This window comes from Diabrotica virgifera, chromosome 1, assembly GCF_917563875.1.
Source record: "Diabrotica virgifera virgifera chromosome 1, PGI_DIABVI_V3a".
Taxonomy (NCBI): Eukaryota; Metazoa; Arthropoda; class Insecta; order Coleoptera; family Chrysomelidae; genus Diabrotica; species Diabrotica virgifera.
The window spans coordinates 284460234-284486427 of record NC_065443.1 but is presented as its reverse complement, the minus strand read 5'-3'; the positions used below and the strand labels follow the sequence as shown (position 1 = coordinate 284486427).

The following is a 26194-nucleotide window of genomic DNA, read 5'->3' as shown; positions in this document are numbered from 1 at the left end:
ATCCAATATTGGACATAGGCCTCCCCTTCGCTAATCCATATTTCTCTATCCTGAGCCATGTGCATCCATTTTGAGCCTGCTTGGTGTTTTAGGTCATCTACCCATCTCATCTGTGGTCTCCCTCTCTTTCGTTTATATGTCCATGGTATCCACTCTGTAATAATTTTATTCCATCTTTCGTCTTTCAAATACCAGCAGCTTATTTATTTCCACGTTTCACTTTCATATGTAACAATTAGGCGAATAATTGAACTGTCCAGTCTTGTATTCCCTGTAGCTTTCCTTGGCGAGGCCCCTTTTTTCTATGTGGCTGTCATCTGTGATTGCCGCCCCCAACTATTTTACTACTTCGAAGTTGTGGTCACTTGTTCACTAATACTTACGTATGTTCTGCCTAACTTTTGGTCTTGGATCTTTGGTTACACGTATTTCGTCCTCTCTTCATTTATTTGAATATCCAGACTACCTGTTTCCTCAACGAGTTGTGAAAACACCTCTCTCATGTCTTTTATAGAATGAGCGACTGCATTTAGAACAATGATCTAGAATCTAGATCATCAGAAAAGGCCAACAGTAGGTTTGATTTTCGATTCGCAAATCCACCTGTGGCTCAGACGATATTTTACTTATTGCATATTCTAATACCAACTTCTATAGCAACGGCAATAAGGAATCTTCTGTTCTAAGTCTTGATGTTATACTAAGTAGCATCGATGTTCTGTTTCTTATATTTACCTGTGAATATGAGTCTGTTACGCACGTTTGAGCTCCACTAATTTTCTTGGTATTCACAATATTCTAATATCGCAAGAATATTGCCGAGTAAATAAACCTTTAAATTCTATTTATTCTCGTTCGAAGATTCTTCGATACAATTCGAATGCTTATAGAAAAACTCTCTTTCGGATATTGGAAAGAGGTGTATTAAAACATTATACAGGGTAAAAGAAAAGTGATTCAAAATTATCTTATTCTTTATTATTTGTTTTTCTTTTATTGTCTTCTATTCTCTTTCAGGTTATTTGTACAAACGAAGCAGTAAACCTTTGAATAAAGAATGGAAAAAGAAGTACGTAACCTTGTGTGATGATGGACGATTGACCTACCATCCTAGTCTTCACGACTATATGGACGATGTGCACGGAAAAGAAATTTCTTTGCAGTATGTTACTGTTAAGGTTCCCGGACAGAAACCTAGGGGCTCGAAGTCGATCATTACAGTGGCTGGTGGTGGGCATAGTGCCATAAATGAAGGTGTTGGAGGATTATCTATTACAGGTAATGCGATTCAATAGTTTTTAGTCGTTTGTACTAGGTGGAATGAAAAGTTCGTAGGCTGACACATATATTGCACTACTGATATTTTAAGTCCATATGATTCTTAGTCAGCCCTAACCTTCAAAAGATGCGTGTATAAATTTGACAGCTGTCAAACTATTAGTTTACGAGATAGGTATAGCATTTTGAGCGAAGCAACTTGTGTTAGTTTAAAAAAAAATGGATAAAAAGGAAGTTCGCGTCTCAAAAACGCATTGGTTTTTGGCAAAAAAAAATATTTTTTAAGCAAAAGCTTGGCTTGATAAACATTATTTGGACTCTGCACCAGGAAAATCAACCGTTGAGGAATGGTTTGCTAAGTTTAAACGAGGCGAAATGAGCACCGAGAACGACGCACGTAGTGGACACCCCAAAGAGGCTGTTACCGACGAAAATATCAAAAAAGTTCACAAAATAATTTTGGATGACCGTAAAGTGAAGTTGTTCGCTATGGGTGAGACTCTAAAGATATCAAAGTATAGCGACACGCTTCATTTATTATTTTTTTAATTGCTAATTTTAAATATTAACTTTCTTTTCTAAACGAAAATAATATGGGTCTTTTAAAATTCACATGTGTTTCGCTCCTAAAATACAAAACCAGCTTATATAAAAATGTTTTTTTCTGGGAAACAAATTCCCCATTAAATAGTTACCTTATCAGACCTTAATAAATCACTTTTGAAATGCATTCGAAGACGCTTCTAAGGGCGAGCCTCTTTATGTTAATAAATTAGTCTTTAACTTAAAACCACAGACATGTGTTTTCAGTCAATCGATCCACAAACGAGTCGATACACAACCCGCGCTGGGCCAAATAATAACAACCCTCTTACGAGATATAAGCACGCCTTTTTAACCAAAAATAAATAAATATTACTATTCGTTGTTTTTACACTTATTTTAATTTAAGTTAATCGTTTCCGTTAACCACCAAAGGGTGTTATAGCGACACGCTTCATTTATTATTATTTTAATTGGTAATTTTAAATATTAACTTTCTTTTCTAAACGAAAATAATATGGGTCATTCAAAATCCACATGTGTTTCGCTCCTAAAATACAAAACCAGATTGTATAAAATTAATGTTTTTTTCTGGGAAACAAATTCATTAAATAATTACCTTATCAGACCTTAATAAATCACTTACCAAGGAAGTAAAACTTCACTTGTAGGTAAATGGTATATAAAGTTTATTAAAATTTCATCTAAAATGATCCAAATTGGATAAAATTGGGTACATCTATAGTACAAAAATCACACAAACGTTTTCGGACCAATCAGTCCATCATCAGGTGGTAGAAACTTTAGATCCAAAGTAGTTGGAACTAGCTACATAGTTAGGTCAAAAGACCTTAATGTTACAATAATTATGCCATTTCGGCTACAACAATGTCCACTTCTTTCAACATCGACTTATGTCGACATTGTTGTAGCCGAAATGGCATAATTATTGTAACATTAAGGTCTTTTGACCTAACTATGTAGCTAGTTCCAACTACTTTGGATCTAAAGTTTCTACCACCTGATGATGGACTGATTGGTCCGAAAACGTTTGTGTGATTTTTGTACTATAGATGTACCCACTTTTATCCAATTTGGATCATTTTAGATGAAATTTTAATAAAATTTATATACCATTTACCTACAAGTGAAGTTTTACTTCCTTAGTAAGTTTTTTAGCATGGTATACAGCCAATGAGAGGAATCTTTAGGGCCAGCCTCTTTATGTCAATAAACTAGTCTTTAACTTAAAATCACAGACATGTGTTTTCAGTCAGTCGATCCACAACAACGAGTCGATACACAACCCTCGCTGGGCCAAATAATAACAGCCCTGTTACGAGATATAAGCACGCCTTTTTAGTTCGTTGTTTTCACACTTATTTTAATTTAAGTTAATTGATTCCGTCACCCCCACGGAACAAGAGTAACGTGTTGGATATATTGTGCATGAATATTTGGGTATGCGAAAGCTCTGTGCAAAGTGGGTGCCGCGAGAGCTCACAATCGATCAAAAACAACAACGAATTGATGATTCTGAGAAGTGTTTGAAGCTCTTCAATCGTAATAAAACCGAATTTTTGCGTTGATATTTTACAATGGATATGGATATGGCTCAATAATTTCACACCGGAGTTCAATCGAGAGTTTGTCGAGTGGACTGCACGTGATAAACCGACTCTAAAGCGAAAAAAGGCGCAACAGTCGGCTGGTATGGTTATGGCATCATTATTTTGGGATGCGCATGATTTATCGACAATCTTGAAAAGGGAAATACCATTAACAACGACTATTGGAGCATTTAAGGGACGAAATCGAGAAAAAACGGCTCCATTTGAAGAAAAAGAAAGTTCTCTTTCCTCAAGACAACGCATAGTGTCACAAACCAATGAAAACGATGGCAAAATTTCATGAATTGGGCTATAAATTGTATTATAAAAATGGTATTGAAAAGTTGTATGACCGCTATAATCGTTGTATAGCCCTCGAAGATAAATATTGAATAATAAAATAAAATTTTATCAAAAAAAATTCTTTCTGTTAGCCTCCGAACTTTTCAGCTCAACGATTATATTGAAAACTGTTCAATGCGCTTTTGTAATACATATGTAAAAATGCAAAACTGACCGACCAGGGCATAAATATAAACGAAGAAAAGCTTAGCACCTGAGGTTTGCAGATGATATTGTGTTAATAGCTGATATGATAGATGAGGCCAAAGAAGCTCTACCTTTACTCGCTAGAAGTGGGATTGAAAATAAGTATATCTTTTTAAAGTCCAGTTGATGACATATAGTGATGAGCGCGCATATAGTGAAGATATACAGTGATGAGCGCGCTAATAACTGGCAAAATAACGTAAAAGGTGGACAACATAATGCGTTGCGAAAAATAAAGAGACGAAACTATTAGAGGTGGAAAATTATCGGTATAAACCTATAAATCATGACCACTTACAATAGTTTCCCACCTTTAGACGTTAGCTTTTTTTTCGTTTTGACTGATACAAATAAACGTCAAAATATGACAAGGTAGTCGCTGAATATTTTTTGCTTGAGGGAATGGAAAAACTGTGTCTGTTTAATTTTAATTATTTGTTTTAAAATAAAAATATTTTAAAAAATTAAAGTAAAATTATTAGGTACATTCCATGTCAAATCTCTCAGGCAAAAAATTTTGGATCTCCGATTTGTCTGAAAATTGGTATATAGCTTCTTCGGGACGTAAAAATAAGATATTTAAGGTCAAAAAATCTCTTTTTCTCAAAATGTTATTTTATGCGATTTTACAGTGATTTGGTGTTTATTTAAACAAATTTGCATTTTCTGTCGCAAAGTATCAATGAAAAACATAATTTTTTCATAGAAGGGACTCAAAAATGTCATCATATGGCATTATAGCAAGTTATTTTGATTCAAAACAAGGTTTTAATCAAATTTTATAGTGTAGAAAACGTTAAAATACCGTTTTTTACATTTTTTTCCATTCCAAAAATACTTCATCATCGATTTGGCTGAAAATTTGCCCACAGATAGCCAAAACAGACTTTAAGTGGTTAGAAAGATTTGAATTATATTACAATACCAAAAAAGTTACATGCAGTAATATCAGACTCAAAAGTATATTAGTCCAGTCGGAATAGCATTTGACCTTGCATGCCGAGTTGCCCAAAATTTTATTTTTCTAGTCTTTAGAAGAGTCAATAGTAGCCTAAATTTAAAATCACAAATGAATTCCTCCGTTACGTTAGCCGCCATCTTGATTTTAAAGGAGAACCTGTTTTGCTCAATATCTCCGCCATTTTTAACTTTTCGACAAAAATGTACAATTATTACAATTTCTTTTTAACAATTTTTGTCGTGAGGTCGATATTTTCGTGTTAATTTTACTTACAGTAGACGCCTATATTTTTGACTATGATATTGCATGTAACTTTTTTGGTATTGTATTATAATTCAAATCCTTCCTGAGCTTCGCTGGTGTCGCTCCTAGCGGATTACTAATTCAACTTTCACCGGTAATTTTTAAATTTATTATTTAATTGTTATCGCTTAATATTTACAACGCTAAAAAGTAATTAAATTGTAATAGATTTTTTTAAGATTTTGCTAATCATTTTGACGTTCTATCGATGAAATATTAATTTCTTACTTCGGATACTTTCACAATTATCGTGTAGATGGCGCTAAGATTAATAGGTTAATTTATAATTACATATTACGGAACATTAAAAAAACGTAAATTCAGTATTTAAAACGTAAGTATATTTAAGGTAAAAATATATATCACAGCTTTGACCAACTAATATTTTTTATAGTTAATGTTTTTAATTTTAAATTAATCACTTTGACATTTATGTCAATTTTCCAGTAAACGTTTACAGACTTGTCACTACTGGCGCTCGCGAATTTATAAATATTCCCTCTACGTACGAGCTCACAGCAATTTTCAGACAAATCGGAGATCCAAAATTTTTTTTTGCTCCAAAATTGAGTGATTTGAAATGGAATCACCTATTAACTTATTAATCATAATCTTTGTTTTTGATTTATTTATGGACAGCCTTGCTTGCAAACTCACTCATTCTATTCGTTCTAACAGCTCCTTCAAAATTATTTGAAATTAAAAAAATATTAATGTCACTGTAACGTCATACGTATGACGAAAGTCAGCTAGTTCTTAGCTAACGTCTATAGGTGGAAAACTATCGTAAGTAGTAACGTTTTATAGGTTAATACCGATCATTTCCCACCTCCGCTATTTTTATCTCTTTTTGAAGTGAAAACTTCTTTAGGGACATTGGGCGATTTTTGGATAGGGGAAAAAGCATTGAATTCGCGACCGTCATTGCGACCGTCATCGCGACCGTCATTGCGACCGTCATCGCTTATGCTATGTATTATTTGTATGTATATATAAATTGTATAGAAGTATTTAAATTTAAAATAAATGTAAAACCTATTTTTAGGATGGGGAAAAATATTTATTTCGCGACCGTCATAGCGACCGTCATCTCTTCGACGAAATAAATTTTGTACGTATCTATATTATGTGTATAGTTCAAGCAATCTATATAGTGTAATAGGTAAGATTTGTAGCTTTCTTTGGGTTGTTCTTCTTTAATATTAGGCCGGCAGCTGGTGTTTTCTGGTAATTAAATATGTAGTTAAAAATATTTATTTATACTTAGGTAAATACCGTTAAAGCAGGACATAATATTGTATGTGTTAAAATTAATTTTATCAATTTTTTAATAACATTTAACCTCACAGGGACCTCCCTCTTACCGCATGCTTGCATTAATAACTGATGTAGAATAGCTTTTATAATTAATCTTGTTATTATTAGAATTACTGATACTAAAAGAACTTTATAAAAACACAGTTAGATCTAAAATTACTTTAGGTATACAGTTCAAAACTTTAAAATTCAGCACAAAATGCAAGCATGTAAAAATATTTTTTTAACCGAGTCTTTTCATTAGTACACTTATGCTTGGAAAATGAATTGCACAACACAACAATTAAAATACTGATACACTTAACTCATTTTCTCCTTCTTCCGTATTTTCTTCGTCACTATCATCGCCCAGTTCAATAATAAATTTATTTCCACCATTAATGTGGAAGTGCCCATTCTTCTTATAATATTCTTCCACTTTGATCACTTTGGCGATTCTTTTCTGCCAGTCTACTTTGGTAATATTGGCTACTTCTTTTTTAATGATCTCAATTACCTTTTTGTCAAATTTAGGAAATTTATTTGAACGCCTTATACTTGGTTTTAATTGTCCCCAAATTAACTCAATAGGATTGAAAACACAAAAGTAGGGGGGAAGTCTCAATATAGTGTGTCCATGCTTTTCGGCAATACTCTCTAGAGCGTATAATTTTCTAAATTGCTTTGTGTGTAGAACTTCAATAAGTTGTTTTTTTGTGTAAAAATCTTCGAAATACAAATCATTTTCCATTAAAAAATTTTGTAGGTCAGCTTTCTTTGAAGATGTATTTGGTATTTTAGTGAGTTGTCGGGAATGATAGGAAGCGTTGTCAAGCACTATTACGCTGTTTTTCTCCAAGTTTGGGATCAGCGAGTTTTCAAACCAATCTTCAAAAATGTCAGCTTCCATATTCTTGTGGTAGTCAACGTTACAATCTTCCATTTTCTTCCCACATAATTTTAAAGCATTCGGAACCCATCCCTCACTTCCTCCGCAATGTACAATAATTAGTCGCGAGCCTTTATTTGCAGGCATTTCTGGTATGCACATGCTTGAACCATCTGTCCATCCTTTCTTTACTGTATCGTGGGTATCATACCAAGTTTCATCTAAATAATAAATTCTCCTATTTTCTTGCCTATATTTAGTAATTTCTTCTAGGTACATATTACGTCTGTTGACTATTCTTTGGCTTTCCATAATTTTTATCCAATTTTGAAGAGTTTTCTCACAGCAGTTCATATTTCGACCGGTTGTTTCCAATTTCTTTCTTATTATTTCTATTGTAGGTATTTCATTGCTTTTGTAGCAGTCGTATATTGTGGTTTTCAATAGTTTTACAAGTGAAGGATTTAAAGGTCTTGAAAATTTGTAGTCACATCGTTTCTTGCGATGATAGGGTTCATTTTTAACTATTTTATATACAGTAGAAAGTGGAATTTCTGTTAAATCAGAGGTGGCTTGTGCCAATAGTGTTTCATCGAAGCCGAATTTTGTACGTAGATTTTTGTATACATTCAAACATACTTGCTGTGTTTCTGCATTTAAATGCATTCGAATCTTCTTTACGATCTCTTTTTTTTTAGTAATTACATTCACACTAGCACTGGCAATTTCTACAATATCAGCGTTATCGTACGCGATATTTACATTATCCCACGGGCGCCACATCACTATTCACATTAATTAAATTACAATAATCAACACTTGACACTCTCCAAACGAAATACTAAACCAATATTAAAAATAATTACAGCAAACAAAACACTCGTATCACTTAACACACGTACACTCCAGTACTAATACACTGCTAGGCTACCGAACTAAAACTAATCTTTTGCACGAAACTTGTGAATAGATATGCGGGAGGTCTGGCCGTAAAAACACAGATGCTTTCACAAAGGGCCGCTTCTTAAACGTTTGACCTAACATCTATATTTGAAGAATATCATATTTCACCGGCTTAAAGCTATTCTACAGTATTTTTTACTTGGACAATATCTATACATAATTTGTATGAAAGTATTTAAATTTAAAATAAATGTAAAACCTATTTTTCGATAGTGAAAAAGGATTTATTTCGGGACCGTCATCGCGACCGTCATCTCTTCGGAGAAATAAATTTTGTACGTATATGTATTGAAGTGAAAACTTCTTTAGGGACGTTGTGCACTTTTTGGATGGGAAAAAGTATTAAATTGGCGACCGTCATTTCGACCGTCATCCCTTCGAAGAAATACATTTTTGAAGTGAAAATTTCTTTAGGGACGTTGTGCACTTTTTAGATAGGGAAAAAGTATTGAATTAGCGAACGTCATCGCGACCGTCAACGCTTCGGCAAAATAAATTTTTAAAGTGAAAACTTCTTTTGGGGACGTTGTGCACTTTTTATATGGGGAAGAAGTATTGAATTAGCAACCGTCATCGCTTCGGCGAAATAAATTTTTGAAGTGAAAACTTCTTTAGGGACGTTGTGCACTTTTTGGATGGGGAAAAATTATTAAATTTGGATGGGGAGAAAGTAATAAATAAGCGACCGTCATCGCTTCGACGAAATAAACATTTGAAGTAAAAACTTCTTTAGGGACGTTGTGCTCTTTTTGGATGGAAAAAAGTATTAAATTATCGACCGTCATCGCGACCGTCATCGCTTCGATGAAATAAATTCGTGAAGTGAAAACTTCTTGAGGGACGTTGTGCACTTTTTGGATGGGGAAAAAGTATGGAATTATGGACCGTCACCGCTTCGACGAAATAAATATTTGAAGTGAAACTTCTTTACGGACGTTGTACACTTTTTCGATGGAAAAAAGCATTAAACTAGCGACCGTCATCGCTTCGATGAAATCAATTTTTGAAGTGGAAACTTTTTGAGGGACGTTGTGCTATTTTTGGATGGGGAAAAATATATTAGCGACCTTTATCGCTTCGACGAAATACATTTTTGAAGTGAAAACTTCTTTAGGGACGTTGTGCACTTTTTAGATAGAAAAAAATTACTAAATTAGCGACCGTCATCGCTTCGACGAAATACATTTTTGAAGTAAAAACTTCTTTAGGAACGTTGTGCACTTTTTGGATGGGGGAAAAGTATTGAATTAGGGACCGTCATCGCTTCGACGAAATAAATATTTGAAGTGAAATCTTCTTTAGGGACGTTGTGCACTTTTTGGATGGGGAAAAATTAGTAAATTAGCGTTGTCGCTTCGACGAACTAAATTTTTGAATTGAAAATTTCTTTAAAGACGTTGTGCACTTCTTGGATGGGGAAAAATTATTGAATTTACGACCGTCATCACTTCGCTGAAATAAATTTTGTACATATATAAATTATGTGTATGTATACATAAATAGCATAGGGCAGCTGTTCTCAATCTTTTGTGAGTCAGATACCACCAAATATTTTTTATTATTTCTGGTACCACCTAACTAAAATACCTATCTAGCTAGGTGATCTAATTAACTATAATTGTGCCAATAGTGGTGCTGATTTTGGCTGTTTTGAGTTTTGTGTACCACCTCAAATAATGAAATGTACCACCAGTGGTACATGTACCACAGATTGAGAACCGCTGGCATAGGGCATACGCATCGCCTGTATCGTATATGATATAGGTATAGCACTTCTTTTAGGATGGGGTAAAAGCATTGAGCTCGTAATTTATATACTATAAGAAGTTTTTACTTCTGTCGGCACTCCCACGAGTGCCTTTAATTTTTTTTATTTTACGACGCATTATGTTGCCCATCTTTTGTGTTATTTTGTCGGTGATTAGCGTGCTGACCACTGTATGTGTAGGAACAAGAGCTATAGACCAGATAATGGCCTATAAATACCTTGGTCAAGAGATTCGCGTAGGAAAAGATAACCAAACCGTTGAGCCTCTCCGTTATATAAGACTGACTTAGGCAGCCTTGAAAACCTTTAATCAGTGTGTTTTACCAGTGTTGACTTACGGAGCGGAAACGTTGATAGTGACAAGGAGAACAGTGCAAAGTTCCGTGTGACTCAATGGACATGGAGCGTACCACTTCGGGCATTTCACTGCGAGACAAGATCCCAAACCGCCAGCTACGACGAAGATCAGGAGTGGCTGATGCTCTAGAGTAGTGTTTCCCAAACTTATCTAAAGCGCGACCCCTTTTTGTTAAAAAAATTGTTCACGACCCCCTACTCATCACCCAAACCAAAATAGCGTGCCTAATTTACAACTGATGGTTTCTCAAATTTTATTTTACTTTACTGTTTAAATTCAAACTAAATACATTTAAAAAATTCAACAATTATTTTAATAATTGCGATCTGTCCCACTAGTACACTAGTAGTACTTCTGCCAGACTAGCATTTACAATAAAAATAAATAATAAAAAGTCGACTGCACATTGTACACCGCGACATCTTTGTGTCTACATCGCAATACTTTTCCATGATATTCGCGAAGGCTCTACTCCTTACTTCGCTACTAGATGGCACTCTGGAACGTTCTCGTAGCCTCGTTTTGGCTTTATATAAGCGGCGATGTGCAATGAGACCTCAGTTCGAAACAGCACGTTGTGGCGAATGCAGCGGTATTAAGTAATGAGTAAATATTTTGCGACTTACGTATTCCCGTTTACGTATTTACGTCTACGATAAATTACAAATTATGGATAAGTTTTTAAAAAGAAGTGCAGAACCATCTACGTCTGAAAGTGGCAGTAATAAAAAGAAAAACAGACTTTACAGTGATGAATATCTTAAATATGGTTTTACCATTATTTCCAATAAACCACAATGTGTTATTTGTGGAGAAGTATTGTCAAACGAAAGCATGAATCCATCAAAGTTACTTCGACATTTAAATAGCAAACATCCAGATAAAAAAGACAAACCCGTAGAATTCTTTGAAAGAAAGCTGAACGTCCTTCACAAACAGCAAGATACTTTTCAATTGGCAACCACTACTAACGAAAAAGCATTATTAGCAAGTTATAAAGTTGCTTATCGCGTTGCCAAAACTAGTAATCCGCACACAATTGCTGAAAATCTTATTTTGCCAGCAGCTGTTGAAATGGTACATATAATGATTGGTGAAAAAGAGTCTGCAAAGTTAAAAACAATACCTCTGTCAAATAATACTATCCAAAGAAGAATTAGTGATATGGCAGAAGATATTCAAGCGCAAGTTGTGGAAAATCTTAATAAATGCACGTACTTCTCTCTTCAAATGGACGAATCCACGGATATATCTAACTGTGCCCAATTTATTACGTTTGTAAGATATGATACAAATAATGGCATTCAAGAAGATATTTTATTTTGTTCCCCATTGGAGACCAATACCACTGGAAAATGTTTATTCGACAGTTTTGTGAAACGCACAAGTAAATATGTTATTGACTGGGGAAAATGTATTGCTATATGCACAGATGGCGCTAAAGCTATGACAGGACATCAATCTGGTCTTGTCGTCAGATTACAAGAAATAATGCCTAATGCCACATGGAGACATTATTTTTTACATCGAGAAGCTCTGGCGTCAAAAGCTTTACCTCCTGAAATGGACTGTGTTATGAAATCCATCATTAAAATTGTACATTCCATTAAAGGAAAAGCTTTACAGACCCGTATTTTTCGAAAAATCTGCGAAGACATGGGTGCTATATTTCAAAATCTTCTTTATCACACCGAAGTAAGGTGGCTTTCAAGGGGCAACGTCTTGAAAAGAGTATTTGACTTAAGAGCAGAGCTTTTAATGTATTTGAAAGATGAGAAGTCCCCATATGAAAATCAATTTTCCGATCCTATTTGGCTTTTGAAACTAGGTTTCCTTGCTGATATATTCGAACAATTAAATATTTTGAACAGTAATTTGCAAGGTCGCGACATTAATATAATTACAGCCACAGATAAAATTAAGGGGTTTATAAGAAAAATCGATTTATGGTCAACTTCACTTGGCAAAAAGCAGCTCGATTCATTCCAGTGCGTTCAGGAAATTATAGAAAATGTATGTTACAGTGCTACAAATTTTGAACAAGTTTATGCAGGCATGCAAGTTACTTTGCTTAATTTAAAACAACAGCTCTGTGATTATTTCCCCGAAGAAATTCAAAACAGTTACGACAGTTGCAGATGGATACTGAATCCGTTTTTAGCCGATTCCTTTCAACATGCTGAAATACCAATAAACATGAAAGAACAACTTATTGAAATATCAAGTGATGGAATGTTGAAGCTCCAATTTTTTTCCCAGAACCCGGACGAATTTTGGACCAAAAAGATGCAGGAATACCCTCAGTTGGCGAATGAAGCTGTAAAATGTTTGGTTCCATTTGTAACATCATATTTATGTGAGTTAAGTTTCTCGTCTATGACTGCCATTAAAACAAAAGTGAGAAATCGTCTCGTACTTGAAAACGATATAATTGTGTGTGTCTCAAATACACAGCCTAGATTTGAAAGACTAGTTTCAAAAAAACAGGCGCATGGGTCTCATTAACATTGTAATATTTGACTTTATTTTTTTCTTTTACTTTTAAGGACTTTTAATATTTAGTTTTATGTTTCGTTTGATAATTAATTGTTAATTTTTATTTACGGCTTTATTAAAATAAAAATACATGATTTAACAAAGTAGTGTTTTTGTCTTATTTTGGAAATTTCCGGCGACCCCCCTAGTACCTCATTGTGACCCCCCAGGGGGTCGCGACCCACACTTTGGGAAACACTGCTCTAGAGAGAATATCAACACCGAAGTGCAACAGAGAAGATTACGTGACTCGAATGACAGATAACAAATAGACAAAGCGGACACTGGAATGAAGACCAAGAGATAATGCCTATCGAATCAGAGGTCGTTCACCAACACGTTGGGCTGACTGTCTAAAACGTTGCCATAGAAAATGGATGCAAGAGGCACAAAATCTAAACAGATGGAAAATTATGATGGAGATCTATGTCCAGTAGTCGACTATTGAATGATGATGATAATGATGAGGTGTTTGTGTTACGTAGCGTATTAATTTTTATTGTTCGTTATAGGTAAAGAACGGAAGACTTCTGATAGAGTTCTTCTTGGAGCCTATGATCCGAGTAAAGACGTCAATTCGAAGTATGGAGCACAACAGCTTAGTGGAGATGAGGGGATGGTATTGTCGAGCAGCAATTCCTTCTTAAACGGCGAGATTATCAAATCCGAAACGCCGCATGTCAAAAAGAGACATCGGAGGGTAAAAAGCAGTGGAGTGAAGAACGCAGAATATGACGGTTAGTTTTCTTGTGTATCGTATAGTTCAAAAACACTAAAGTAGAAAAATATTCCTTAATTAAAATCGTATAAACATTTTTAATTTAAACATCCCTCATCTTAATTTTATAATTTATAATTTTTAACGTTAGAATGAGACCCATTTTCAACAGTCGAGACATATCATTAAAAACAAAATACCGTCTGTTGAAATGCTACATATTCACAGTTCTGCTCTACGGAATGTAAGCGTGGACACTAACTGTTGCATCTATGAATCGGCTCGAAGATTTCGAAATGTGGTGTTATAGGCGCATCTTACGTATATCCTGGGTTGACCGAATTACTAATGTGGAAGTCCTGCGTAGAATTGGGAAAGAGTGAAATTCTCATAACTAGAGAGCGGAATATATGCAACACAATATTACCAAAATATGCTCATATATATGCATTACTTTTACTACAAATATGCAGGTATTTTTTCTAAATTTGTCTAAATATGCAAATGCATATTAAAAATACTCAAAAATAAAGCAATATATTAAGTCGTAAGATCTTCAGAAAAGTTGCCTTCAAAAATACGTAAAACTTTCCTCAAATAATCGAAGCACTCATTTTTTTCTAAAACATTTTTTAATTTATTTCTAATTGTAATCCCTGTATTTCCGGGAATTTTTTGACAATGAGCAGAAAAAGTGTTAACAAGATTAACGGAATCACTTAGTTGTAAATTCCTTTGTTCTAATGACTTTATTAGATCTGGTCAAATACTAAAATTAACTTTTATGAACATAAGTTCTTTAGCAATTTGTACGTTACTTAAAGAACAAAGTACGTTACTTAAGCTGAAGAACAAAAGCGGAATTGTCTACAATTTGATGGATTTTTGTATTTTGATGCTTCTTTCTATGTCCGTCTTTATAGAAGTAAAAGCGAATTTGTCGAATAAAACACTCTTTCCAGAAAAATTTCTTTTGTGGGACATGATGCTTTTGTTTGTCAGTTCCTCATTTAAAAAATGAAATGTGAAAATGGATGTAACTTACGATTTTGGAACAGGCCTTGCAAAATACTTTGTCTCCACTTAGCTTTAACTCGGGAAAACACTTTATCCAAGCACTTTTTTGAATGGTAGACATATTTAAATTTAATATATACCAATCACTTCAAAAACACTAAATACGATACAACGTTTACTTTAAACAAATGTTGCCCGGAAACTGACAAAATAATTATTAGACCCTTAAAAGCAGGTAGGTACCTACGACTTGCTACGCTAATAAAATAATATTTTTCTGGGAACACCCATAATTGTTAAATTCAGGTAGTAATGGGAAAGTCCAGATGAGCGATAGATAGATAAATAACGAGCTCGTTCATATCGAAGTTATAAAATTCCAACTAAGAGAGGAAAATTTTAAACTTTTATATAGTTTATTTTTAAAATATGCAAAATAAATCGTGTTTAGCTTAAATATGCAACGTTGTGTTTGTTGTCTCAAAATATGCAATATATGCATCTATATGCACTTTGCATATATTCCGCTCTCTACTCATAACCATCAAAACAAAAAAATTAGAATATCTAGGACATGTAATGAGAAATCAAGAACGTTACGGCCTTCTCTAACTGATTCTCCAAGGGAAGGTAAATGGTAAAAGGGGACCGGGAAGAAGACACATTTCCTGGCTTCAAAATTTACGAAACTGGTATAACACCACTACCACTGAACTGTTCCGCGCTGCGGTAAACAAAGTCAAGATAGTCATGATGATCGCCAACATCCGGAACGGATAGGCACTTTAAGAAGAAGAAGAAGATAATTTTTAAAAATCACGGGGGTAGTAACCAGAGAAGTGCCACCTGTTGTCAATCTGGTGGTATGAAAACGATATTTATTATCGTTTTCTGTACTACTATGGATTGATAACTTATTTTGTTTCTTGATAGATGTCCCTACGATATCTGCGGCATTTCTTTCTTTGCAATCCGAAAAGACCCAAAGCGAAATACCTGGTTACATTGGAGAGAAGAGGATATAGCATTGTTGTTCTGAAGCTATTTCCTTGTGGCATTTTTATGATTAACTATTTAGTGGGAAATAAGCCACAATTAAATTGAAAAAAATAATTTTATTAACGTTTCGAAGACCAAATCGAGTTTCGTTGTCAAAATACAAAATACTATTAAAATAAACAAAAATGTTGTTGCTAAGTAAAAAAATTCTTCTAATAATTTATTTAATCTGACTCATTTATATTGGCAATTCAGACGTATATTATACATTTTAAAGTAGAAGACTTTAAAATGATATCGCCAATATTTATGAGTTGCGTTCCTGGGACGACTTTACTAAAAGATAGTTCATTCGATTACATGAAATCAATCCCAACTCAAGAATATCCGTCACAAAAAAATCATAGCATGTCATCCTTATTTAAAAAGACAAACAAATGCAACGATGACAGTAAAATTCTCGCGTTAGAGATTCCATAGTAAATCACAAGGGAAAACCAGGAAAAAACCTCGTGATACTATCCCGACATCGTAAGTATTTGGTCTTACATTTAATTTACTTTCAAAAAACTAATACCAAATTGTGACTTTAATATGTTTAAATTATAAATAATATTAATAATACATAGATCTACAATAAGTAATACTAAAATATAAAATTTGTACTAACTCGATATGTTATTGACTTACTAATCGTGGTATTTTCTTTCTATTGACTTCCTCTTTCAGTATGGGTAACCACATCCTACTGCATTCTACCGAGGAATTTGCGACACAATTGGTTTCATTCCTCGGTAGAATGCAGTAGGATGTGGTTACCCATACTGAAAGAGGAAGTCAATAGAAAGAAAATACCACGATTAGTAAGTCAATAACATATCGAGTTAGTACAAATTTTATATTTTAGTAGTACTTATTGTAGATCTATGTATTATTAATATTATTTATAATTTAAACATATTAAAGTCAGAATTTGGTATTAGTTTTTTGAAAGTAAATTAAATGTAAGACCAAATACTTAGGATGTCGCGATAGTATCACGAGGTTTTTTTCCTGGTTTTCCCTCGTGATTTACTATGGAATCTCTAACGCGAGAATTTTACTGTCATCGTTGCATTTGTTTGTCTTTTTAAAGACAGATCACATGCTATGATTTTTTTGTGACGGATATTCTTGAGTTGGGATTGATTTCATGTAATCGAATGAACTATCTTTTAGTAAAGTCGTCCCAAGAACGCAACTCATAAATATTGGCGATATCATTTTAAAGTCTTCTACTTTAAAATGTATAATATACGTCTGAATTGCCAATATAAATGAGTCAGATTAAATCAATTATTAGAAGAATTTTTTTACTTAGCAACATTTTTGTTTATTTTAATAGTATTTTGTATTTTGACAACGAAACCCGATTTGGGCTTCGAATCGTTAATAAAATTATTTTTTTCAATTTAATTGCGGCTTATTTCCCACTAAATAGTTAATCATTAGAATATAGCACTACTGATGAGGGGAAAAATCGTCAAAACCGGTATAGACTCTTCCTGCACTCTCCGATTTAGCTAGATTATAATGCTGCTACATTTTCGGATTGCAAAGAAATTGAAAATGTTTATACATTTTTAATTCATTTACTCTTTTCTGGAGTATTAAAGCATCTTTCTCGTTGGAACTTTTACCACGCTGAGCAGATGGGACGTGAATTATTTAAAAATTCCCTCATCTTAATTTTGTCTCGGTCCCCGTATGATTTATAAGTTTTAAAAATCACGGGGGTAGTAACCAGTAAAAACTGTTGTCAATCTGTGGTGGTATGGGGTGGTATGAGAACGATATTTATTCTCGTTTTCTGTGCTACTTGATTGATAACTTATTTTGTTTATTCCTTAATTACTCAATTAAAGCATCTTTAGGCAGGCCGCACATCAAAGAAACATGAAACCTGAAGCATTAAACGTGAAACATGAAACAAATAAATTGTAAAAAAGTAACCGTTTCATGTGATATGCTAATCGATAAAACAAAAATAAAATTTGTATAGTCGGCAATGGATAGTGACGTTGTCGTTGCTGTCGGCGCCGCTCTTTAATTGCTTTTTAATATTAAAGAAACGTGAAACATGAAACAAATAAATTGTGAAGAACGAAACCGTTTCATGTTATATAGTGTAGGAAAGAGAGGTTGAACTTCGCAAACTCTGCACAAATCCGGTTTTATTTTTTTTTTTCTAGTATATCAAGGGGTGCTTTTAGTGAGACTATCTTTGTCTTAAAAGATTTCGCCCCCCGAAACACCCATTTTAGTGTTTATTAATTATTTAAGAGGACTATATTTCCTACAATTTATTCCGCGACAGCTTATATCTATCACACACCGTTTAGAGGAGGTGGCGCCCCAAAGATGACAAGTTTTTAAAAAAGATGTTTTAAAAAAAATATTTTTCCCTAACCGTAATGGGAATCAAAAAGCAACCCAGCGGCAATTAATCACAAATAAATGTCTGATTTTTTGGTATAGGTTCATTTAAGGGCATTGTCCATTTTTTAATTACAGGGTGTTAAATTTTAAAAAGTCCCTTTTTATACCATCTGAACCGCTTATGATAGCGTAAAAAAACTTTCAGCGATTACCCATGTACAATTATTATTTACAAATTTGTATACTTCACTCCCATATTTTCCCCGAAACCACCAAAAAAAAAAGGAAAATGAATAAAGAAAATATGCACAAATTGACTCTGGGCCAACACTGTGGCTTTAGGGTGCAAAGAAAGTAAAATATGTATAGGCCATATAATGTAGCAGACAGTGTTTTTTTTTGTCATAAGTATGTTATTAATAAAATGAATAGGTGACGAAAAAAAAACAAAAACTGGAGCCCGCCATAGCATTTCTGAGGTTTGCGGCGCCACTGTGCCGTAACGGTTGCTTATTCGAAAAAAATGCATAGGACCTTATTTGTAGAGCAAATAGTGGTCTTTAATTCTGTATAAGCGTTGCTTCAAACAAATGAACGTAATGAAAAAATCGTAAAAACATGCCCGCCAAACTTATTTTCAGGGATAAGGGTAGTTTCCGCAGGGATGTTGCAATAACCATAATATATATTTATAAAAAACCCTACTGATGGAGTAGGATTCTTCCCTACCCCCTTTAAAGGAATGAAAATGGGTGTTCCGGAGCAAATCTTTTAAGAAAAGATTAGTCTCATAATAAGCACCCCTTGATATACACGAAAAAAAAAGTAAAACCGGACTTGTGTCGAATTTGCGAAGTATAACCTCTGTTGCCTACACTAATATACTGATCAAAGAAAGAAAAATAAAATTTGTATAGTAAATAATAGAAAGTGATGATGACGAGGTCATTGCTGTTGTGGAAACTCTTTTATTACTGTCCAAAAATCATCTTGCTAAATTTCAACAATTTTATAGAATGAGTATTCAAACATTTACATTGTTTTATTGTGGGTCCTGGTTTAAAAAAACGATATTTTCTTGTTATTGTATATTCGAGTACCACTCCAGGTTATAATTGTATAACTCTTCGTTCTTCTCCACCACAGAAACCAATGCAATATTAAAATATTGGTCGGCATTTATTTTACGCACGTAATTAATTATTCTAAACAATGAAACTGATATCGAAAAATAGAGCACGTCCTATTTCATGAAACACGTTTCAAGAAGATAAAAATGTTTCATGAGTATGAATCACACTCCTTTCATAGATATGCGGACGTCTATTTGTTTAGCAGTGTTTTATTTCCATGAAACCTGTTCCACGTTTCATGGTTCTTTGGTGTGCGCCTTGGGAAGATAAAAATGTTTCATACGCATGAATCACACTCGTTTCATTGGTATACGGACTTCTATTTGTTTAGCATTGTTTTATTGTCGTGAAACGTGTTTCACGTTTTATGTTTCATGTTTTACGTTTAATGTTTCTTTGATGTGCGGCCTGCCTTAGGCTTACCAAATTACTTCTGTTACAGATACGGACGCCAATGAGTTCTATATTGTCTCATTGGATAACAAGCAATGGCATTTTGATGCTACCAATTCAGAAGAACGCGACGATTGGGTGGCTGCAATAGAGCAGCAGATTCTCAACTCTCTACAGTTGAACGAGACCTCAAAAGCCAAAACCAACCCTGTGGAAGCCTCGACGATTCAGTCAATCAAAACGAGGGTGCCTGGTAATGGATTATGTGTGGACTGTGATGCTCCAAGTAGGTGTAACATTTGCCAACACGTCATATATCATCATTCCAACTTCCCTTTCTCGATACTACTGTTAAAACTGTTATTTTTTGTAGATCCTGATTGGGCGAGCCTGAATCTTGGTGTTTTGATGTGCATTGAATGTTCGGGTATTCACAGGAACTTAGGATCTCACATTTCCAGGGTTCGATCAATGGATCTGGATGAGTGGCCGTAAGTTTCCAAATTCTGTTTATTTCAGATATAGTTATAAAACAGTTTTGATGTTTCTTAGTAATAGAATATATTAGTGTCACAGTAATAGAATGTATTAGTATACAGTTGAGTCCGCGAGTCTTTACCCGTGCGTCATTAATACCTGGCGAGATAAAACACATACTTTTTATCTAGCATCATTCTCTTCCACGCATGAAACTCATGACAAACCAGCTGCCGTTTGTTATTAAGTAAAAACACATGTTATTTTTATGAACCATCTAGACTCAGTGCATTGAAAAGAGATAGGTACAAAAAAGGACGATTCGGTATGTTTTCATATTTTAAGCACAATTTGTTTGACGTTTCTGCTTTGTTTACTTTTGTGCTGTCAGTCAGTTGAATTTTTTGCGGTTTTTGTCGAATTTTTGCGTTTTGAAGTTTCTTTATATTACACAAACGGTTGTTTTCACAACTAATTTTATATTGGGCTTTGAAATTTTAAGGTAAATAATTATATTTTGGCAATTAATATTTATAACATACAAAGCTAACGTCATTCACACAGTAAAGAAATGATTGTGTTTAGATTTCCGTCAAAGTGAATAAAATATCAAAAAAAAAGAATGTGTGTGTACTTTGTACGCACGTAAGAAGTTATACTTCTATTATATGATTTAAACGAAATTAATATACTTTTTATTTATATTTTGTTTAAATATTAAACTAATTTATACTTACTACTTCTCAAACATTTTTATTAGAACAGTGCCAAAAATTAAAATAATAAAAGAATAAAACACACACGAACACATTAAACAAGCCACAAATGATGTCTGAACATTAATTGTCGAAAATTTTTTTAACTAAATACGTATTTTCTGAAAATACAATTATATAATAAATATACTTACAATCATAAAATGTATTAAAAAAAAACAAAAAATAAAGTTTCTATTGGGACTCGAACCAGCGCTGATAAGAGCGGTTGGTATTGGAATTCATTCGCCTTCTCCGCTTAGTCACGAACACTATGTGTCATTATTTACGAAGATCGACTAACTAAACGGATTAAACTTGTGATATTTTGAAAATTGATCAAATTATTTTAATTTTGAATTGAAATGATTTAGAATTGAAAAAATACAACAAAACATAGAGTAAAAAAACAATATATTAGGTGAATATTGATAGAAATTTTGATGGTAATCAATTATATAAATAAAAGTATTACATACTATGTATTTTGGCAGATCAAATAGGTAGGTTTATACCCATGATACATTAACAATTATTACGTACCTGTTGCTTTTAAAAACTATTTAAAAGTCACTACAATATTATAAACTTTTTTGTTTCTGTCCTCACAACAATAAAACTAATATATTATACATTTGTTTACCTTTACCTTTACCTCCAAACCACAGCTGCCATATCGGATAATTTTTGACATGTCATTTGAACATCCAATCAGAACAAAGTTATAATGCGCATGCGCCGGGCTGATAGGTTTTAACATATAAAAAAATCACCCTCTATCGCCGGTAAAGAAGTATAACTTCAATAAAATATGTTTTAGTCTCAGCGTCCGTTATGGCTTGCAAATTTTAGAAGCCTAGGAGGTGTAACCAGAGAAGGTTCCCATTGTTTTCGATCTGGTGGGATGTAGAGTCATATTTTTGGTGTTATTTTATGTGCTATTAGATTGAAAACTTAGTCGTTTGGTTTAAAATTATTTTTTTTTGTTTTCCAGTCCTGGAAATCTTGCGGTAATGCTAGCGATAGGAAACTCTCTGGCAAACTCCGTATGGGAGTGCCAGATCCAAAACCGATCGAAACCCAATCCCCAATCCAGTAGGGAAGAAAGGGAGAAGTGGATCCGAGCGAAATATGAACATAAGGAGTTTTTGCCGCCTCCGAACAACACGATGCCGTTAGGACAACAACTTATAGGTATGTTTTTATTTCGTAAATTATCCACTTTATTATTTATGGAAGAATTCGCTGTAAAACGAAATCAAGAGACTTTTATACTTCAGATCGTTCAGAGAGCGACATAAACGCCCTTTCTAGTTTCTCTCTTCAGAGAGTGTATATATTATGACTATCTCTAAAATATAAGACGTCTCTTGATTTTGTTTTACATCGAAATTAGTTGTACTCCTAACAGTGGCGTACTGAGCATGGTTCCGCGGGTTTTGCAGAACCAGGGCCAGGGGCCCGCTCTAATGCGCTTTTTGTTTCTTTTTTTTATAATTTGATGGGAACATTTTGAACTGCATTAGAAAATTTAACTGCTTAATAAATTTTTATTTTTGTGCAGGTAATTATAAATAAAAACGAATAATACCTATTTATCAAAGAATTTGAAAACAAAATTTATTAAGAAACATAGGGAACGCTTTTGTCAGGTTCTGTACTCATTTTACCTGCTTAAGCCGAAGCCCTGGTTTCAACACTTGTTTAAAGAATAACCGCATGTACCTACTAATCCAAAACTTGTGTTTATATTAGCACGATCCATGAATAGTTGTTGTAAACTACAAAGTTGTAGAAATTTGGAAATTGAGATATTCAATGTAAGTTAACGATATTCAATGTAATGTAACGAGAGGTTACAAAAATAATCCCAAGACAATAAATTAGACGCTAGATGCTCCTTTTGTTCGTTTTTATAGCACCTTCATTCTTCAGCTTTTACCAACTTTTAGGTAATTCTTATAAAATAACTGAAATTAAATTCTAAATATAGACAAAAATTAGGACAACCGAATTAGGTGCGTATCAGAACCTTCGTCCTTCATGTGTGGAAGCAGTAACTGCAGTTAGTAAGTTTAATAAGTACAGCTACAGTTTAAAATATCTAAGAGCTAAGACCGTGATCTAAGGCTGTGGTCTCCAATACAGGCTGTATGGCGTCTATTGGATACCACCAGCTATCTTATTACCGCCAGCTTATTACCGAGGGCCGGAAGTCCCTTAGAATACATAAAAAGTTTCTTTTGAACGAGATATTGGAAATTAAAAATAACACTCAATTCCCTTTTTATTTTCACCCCTTTAACTTATTCAATTAAACACTATAGAAGTTTTCAGGGACTTTCGGCCCTCGGTAATAACGTAATCTTTCATTCTGCGTTTCAATTTTTAAAAAGTACCTATTAGTTTTCTCAGGATTCCAAAAAACCAATGCATTTAAAATACATTGGAGCCGAAATTTGCGCCTATCCCTAAGTGTTGGCGAAAATTGCTTTATTAATTTCTTTTTAAGAAAATCTCGTCGTTTGATTAAAGATATCTACCACACCGTTATTCAAGGTTTAATTTTTGCTATTTTTTATTTAAGCGTTTTATCTCCCCACTCCTAGAGGTTTGTTTGTAATTATTTAACTTATTTATAAATGTATCATACGTATCATATATTATATGCAATTTGAGAATCTCTTTTGTTGATATAAATTGCATCTAATGTTCATTTTTTAAAAGCTGTTTTCCGATATTCAGGTTTTTAATTATGACTGGACAGGCCTGGATCCCGCGAAATAGAAAAAGTTAATAGCAAGCTGAAAATTTGTTAATACGCCGTTAAGCTACTAACAAATTTTCAGCTTGCTGTTAATAAAACTTTTTTTTGTACGCAGGATCCAGGTCTTAGATGCAGAAAATTTTTAAGTTTCATTATTTAGGTATAAAAACGGCTGGAGTAAAGTGATCAGTCATGTCAGTATGAGAAGCGATAAGATTAGTATTAATTTACTGTTTTAAATTAGCTTGAGTTTTTATATGTTGATTTATGTTTAATGTTTATTAAAAACTTTTGATATACAATGTGTGTTTTTATTGGGAGGGGCCCGTATTCCAACTGGAACCAGGGCCCGCTGATCTATCGGTACGCTACTGACTCCTAACTGAGTATTGAGACCAAGTTTTCGTTGAAATGTGGCCACGCTGAAAAGGCACGAAGTGAGGTGCAAATTTTAGACCTCACTATGTCTTCTTTTATTTTATTCAGCATTCGCTTGGTTTGCAAGTAATAGAGACCACGAAAGCTTAACCAGAACCTTGGTCTCATTGGAGGTTTTATTTCTCCGGAAATAAAAATTGAAATTATATTATTTATGTTTTCTGTTTTCAGATTCTGTTTGTGCATCAAACATTAAAGGGATAATAAGTGTGTTAGCAAGGGCGAACGTTCAGGAAGTTAATACAACTGTTGGACCTAGAGATCTAAGGACGCCTTTACATCTGGCGTGTGCAATGGGAAACTTGGCAGTAGCTCAGTTGCTAATCTGGGTAAGATCAATGATGAGGTTCTTAGATTCTTTTATATTTTATGAATTTAATATTTACTATGACCGTTGTGCTGATTTTTATCTGATTCTTCTTCTCTATATTTTCTTCTTCGTAAGGGTGTAGTGGCGTATTGTAATTTGTTTATGTCCAATTATCTCTTTCCAGTGCATGTTGTTTTGCGTCGGAAAATGAATAACCAGTCATGTAATTTGGTTTGGTCCAACCATGGCGCTGTGGTTCCAAATGCCGAAAAGGTGGTCATGATGGATGGTCACTTCAAAATTACTTTCTTACTTAAGGGGATGGGTACGTATTTTCGGCTGAAATGATATTCAAATGGGGAGAGATATATCTAAAATGTTTATACCCGTATGCAAGCCAATGGTGAATATAAAATTCTTAATTGTATGCCAAAAAATGCGCAATAACTACCTATTAAAATCTACTAAATTTCATTTGCATATCACAAACCGTTTTAGAGCAATAAATAAATCGTCAGTTTGCAAGAACTATTTCAACACCCCCTATCTCGGAAACGAAGCATTTGCGGACATACGTTTATAAAGCAAACTGTCATTATTTTATCATGCAGAATTACCCCTTAAAGTTTGCCGTACTTATTTAAAAACACCCTGTATTGACGAAAAACAGGGGTAGTTGTTAAAGTGCCTAACTTTTTGATTATCCAATATAAGCGAATAAATAAAAAAACAGAATGTTAAGAAAACCTGAGGCTATAGTTGGGTTTTAATTTCAGTATTTTATAAAAGCTAGAACATTCCACAGGGTGTTCCAAAGTTTGAGAAAAAAACACAGTTTGATTCGTACACCCTGAATACAATGAAAATGTACCTGTCCAGCAACAATATTATTACAGTGATATTCCTAAAGAATAAGGCCGGTCGTCCATTGGAAGCGTAGTCGCGCGACTCGTAGGTAGCGCGTATACGTCCGTGTATGTGCGATCATGCGACTGAGCGACTGGTATCATCCACTGCAGATGACTGTATACTACTTAGTTCGCGACTGTCAAACTGACTGTCATCATCAAAAAAGGTGTATTTTTGTGAATAGCGTGTAAAATATACATAGAAAGCATAGTTTGAAAGGAATAATTTATTACACAAATATGTATGTTATTTATTAACAACTTAAAAAAAAAGGTTTGTACCTTTGTACAATGGCCTCCCCTTTAGCGGGAATCGACTCTTCCATATATTGTTGGCGATTCAAATTTACACGAAATATTTACTATACTTTATCAATATTTTTTATCAGCAATAACTTTATCAGCAATACATTTTTCACCAAATTGAAAAAAAAAACATTAAGTAATTTGTTAATAAAAATAATTTAAAGATTTATATAACTTTATATTTACTTGGTTTAGATGTAAGACGTTTATTATTGTAAAAATTTCAAATAAAAATTCTTTCGAAAGTTTGTTAATCCTAAAACTATAAGAAGTATTCACTTCTGTCGGCACTCGCAAGTGCCACGCTCTATTTTTTTATTTTTCGTTTACATTGTAATTATATATTATAAAATAATAATATTAAAAACTCTTATCACTAGCACCTATTTCTTCTGCAACTTTCGACCACAATGTCCTTTGAACATCACGTGAATGATATCTTGTGTCTTTAACGTTTGGTCCCACAACGGAGACTTTTCATAAACGGCACTAATCAGTTTTT

The 26194-nt window shown here is 33.7% G+C and overlaps 1 protein-coding gene across 1 annotated transcript in view; it reads left to right on the top strand.

The window, feature by feature from the left end:
• LOC126884886 (centaurin-gamma-1A) overlaps positions 1-26194 on the top strand; it is a 137377-nt gene that overhangs the window by 87314 nt on the left and 23869 nt on the right. Inside the window, exons 8-13 of the mRNA XM_050651197.1 lie at positions 1018-1278; positions 13566-13790; positions 19781-20017; positions 20105-20222; positions 21958-22157; positions 24340-24497. Coding sequence (XP_050507154.1) covers positions 1018-1278; positions 13566-13790; positions 19781-20017; positions 20105-20222; positions 21958-22157; positions 24340-24497 — 1199 coding nt within the window. The remainder of the gene's footprint in view (positions 1-1017; positions 1279-13565; positions 13791-19780; positions 20018-20104; positions 20223-21957; positions 22158-24339; positions 24498-26194) is intronic.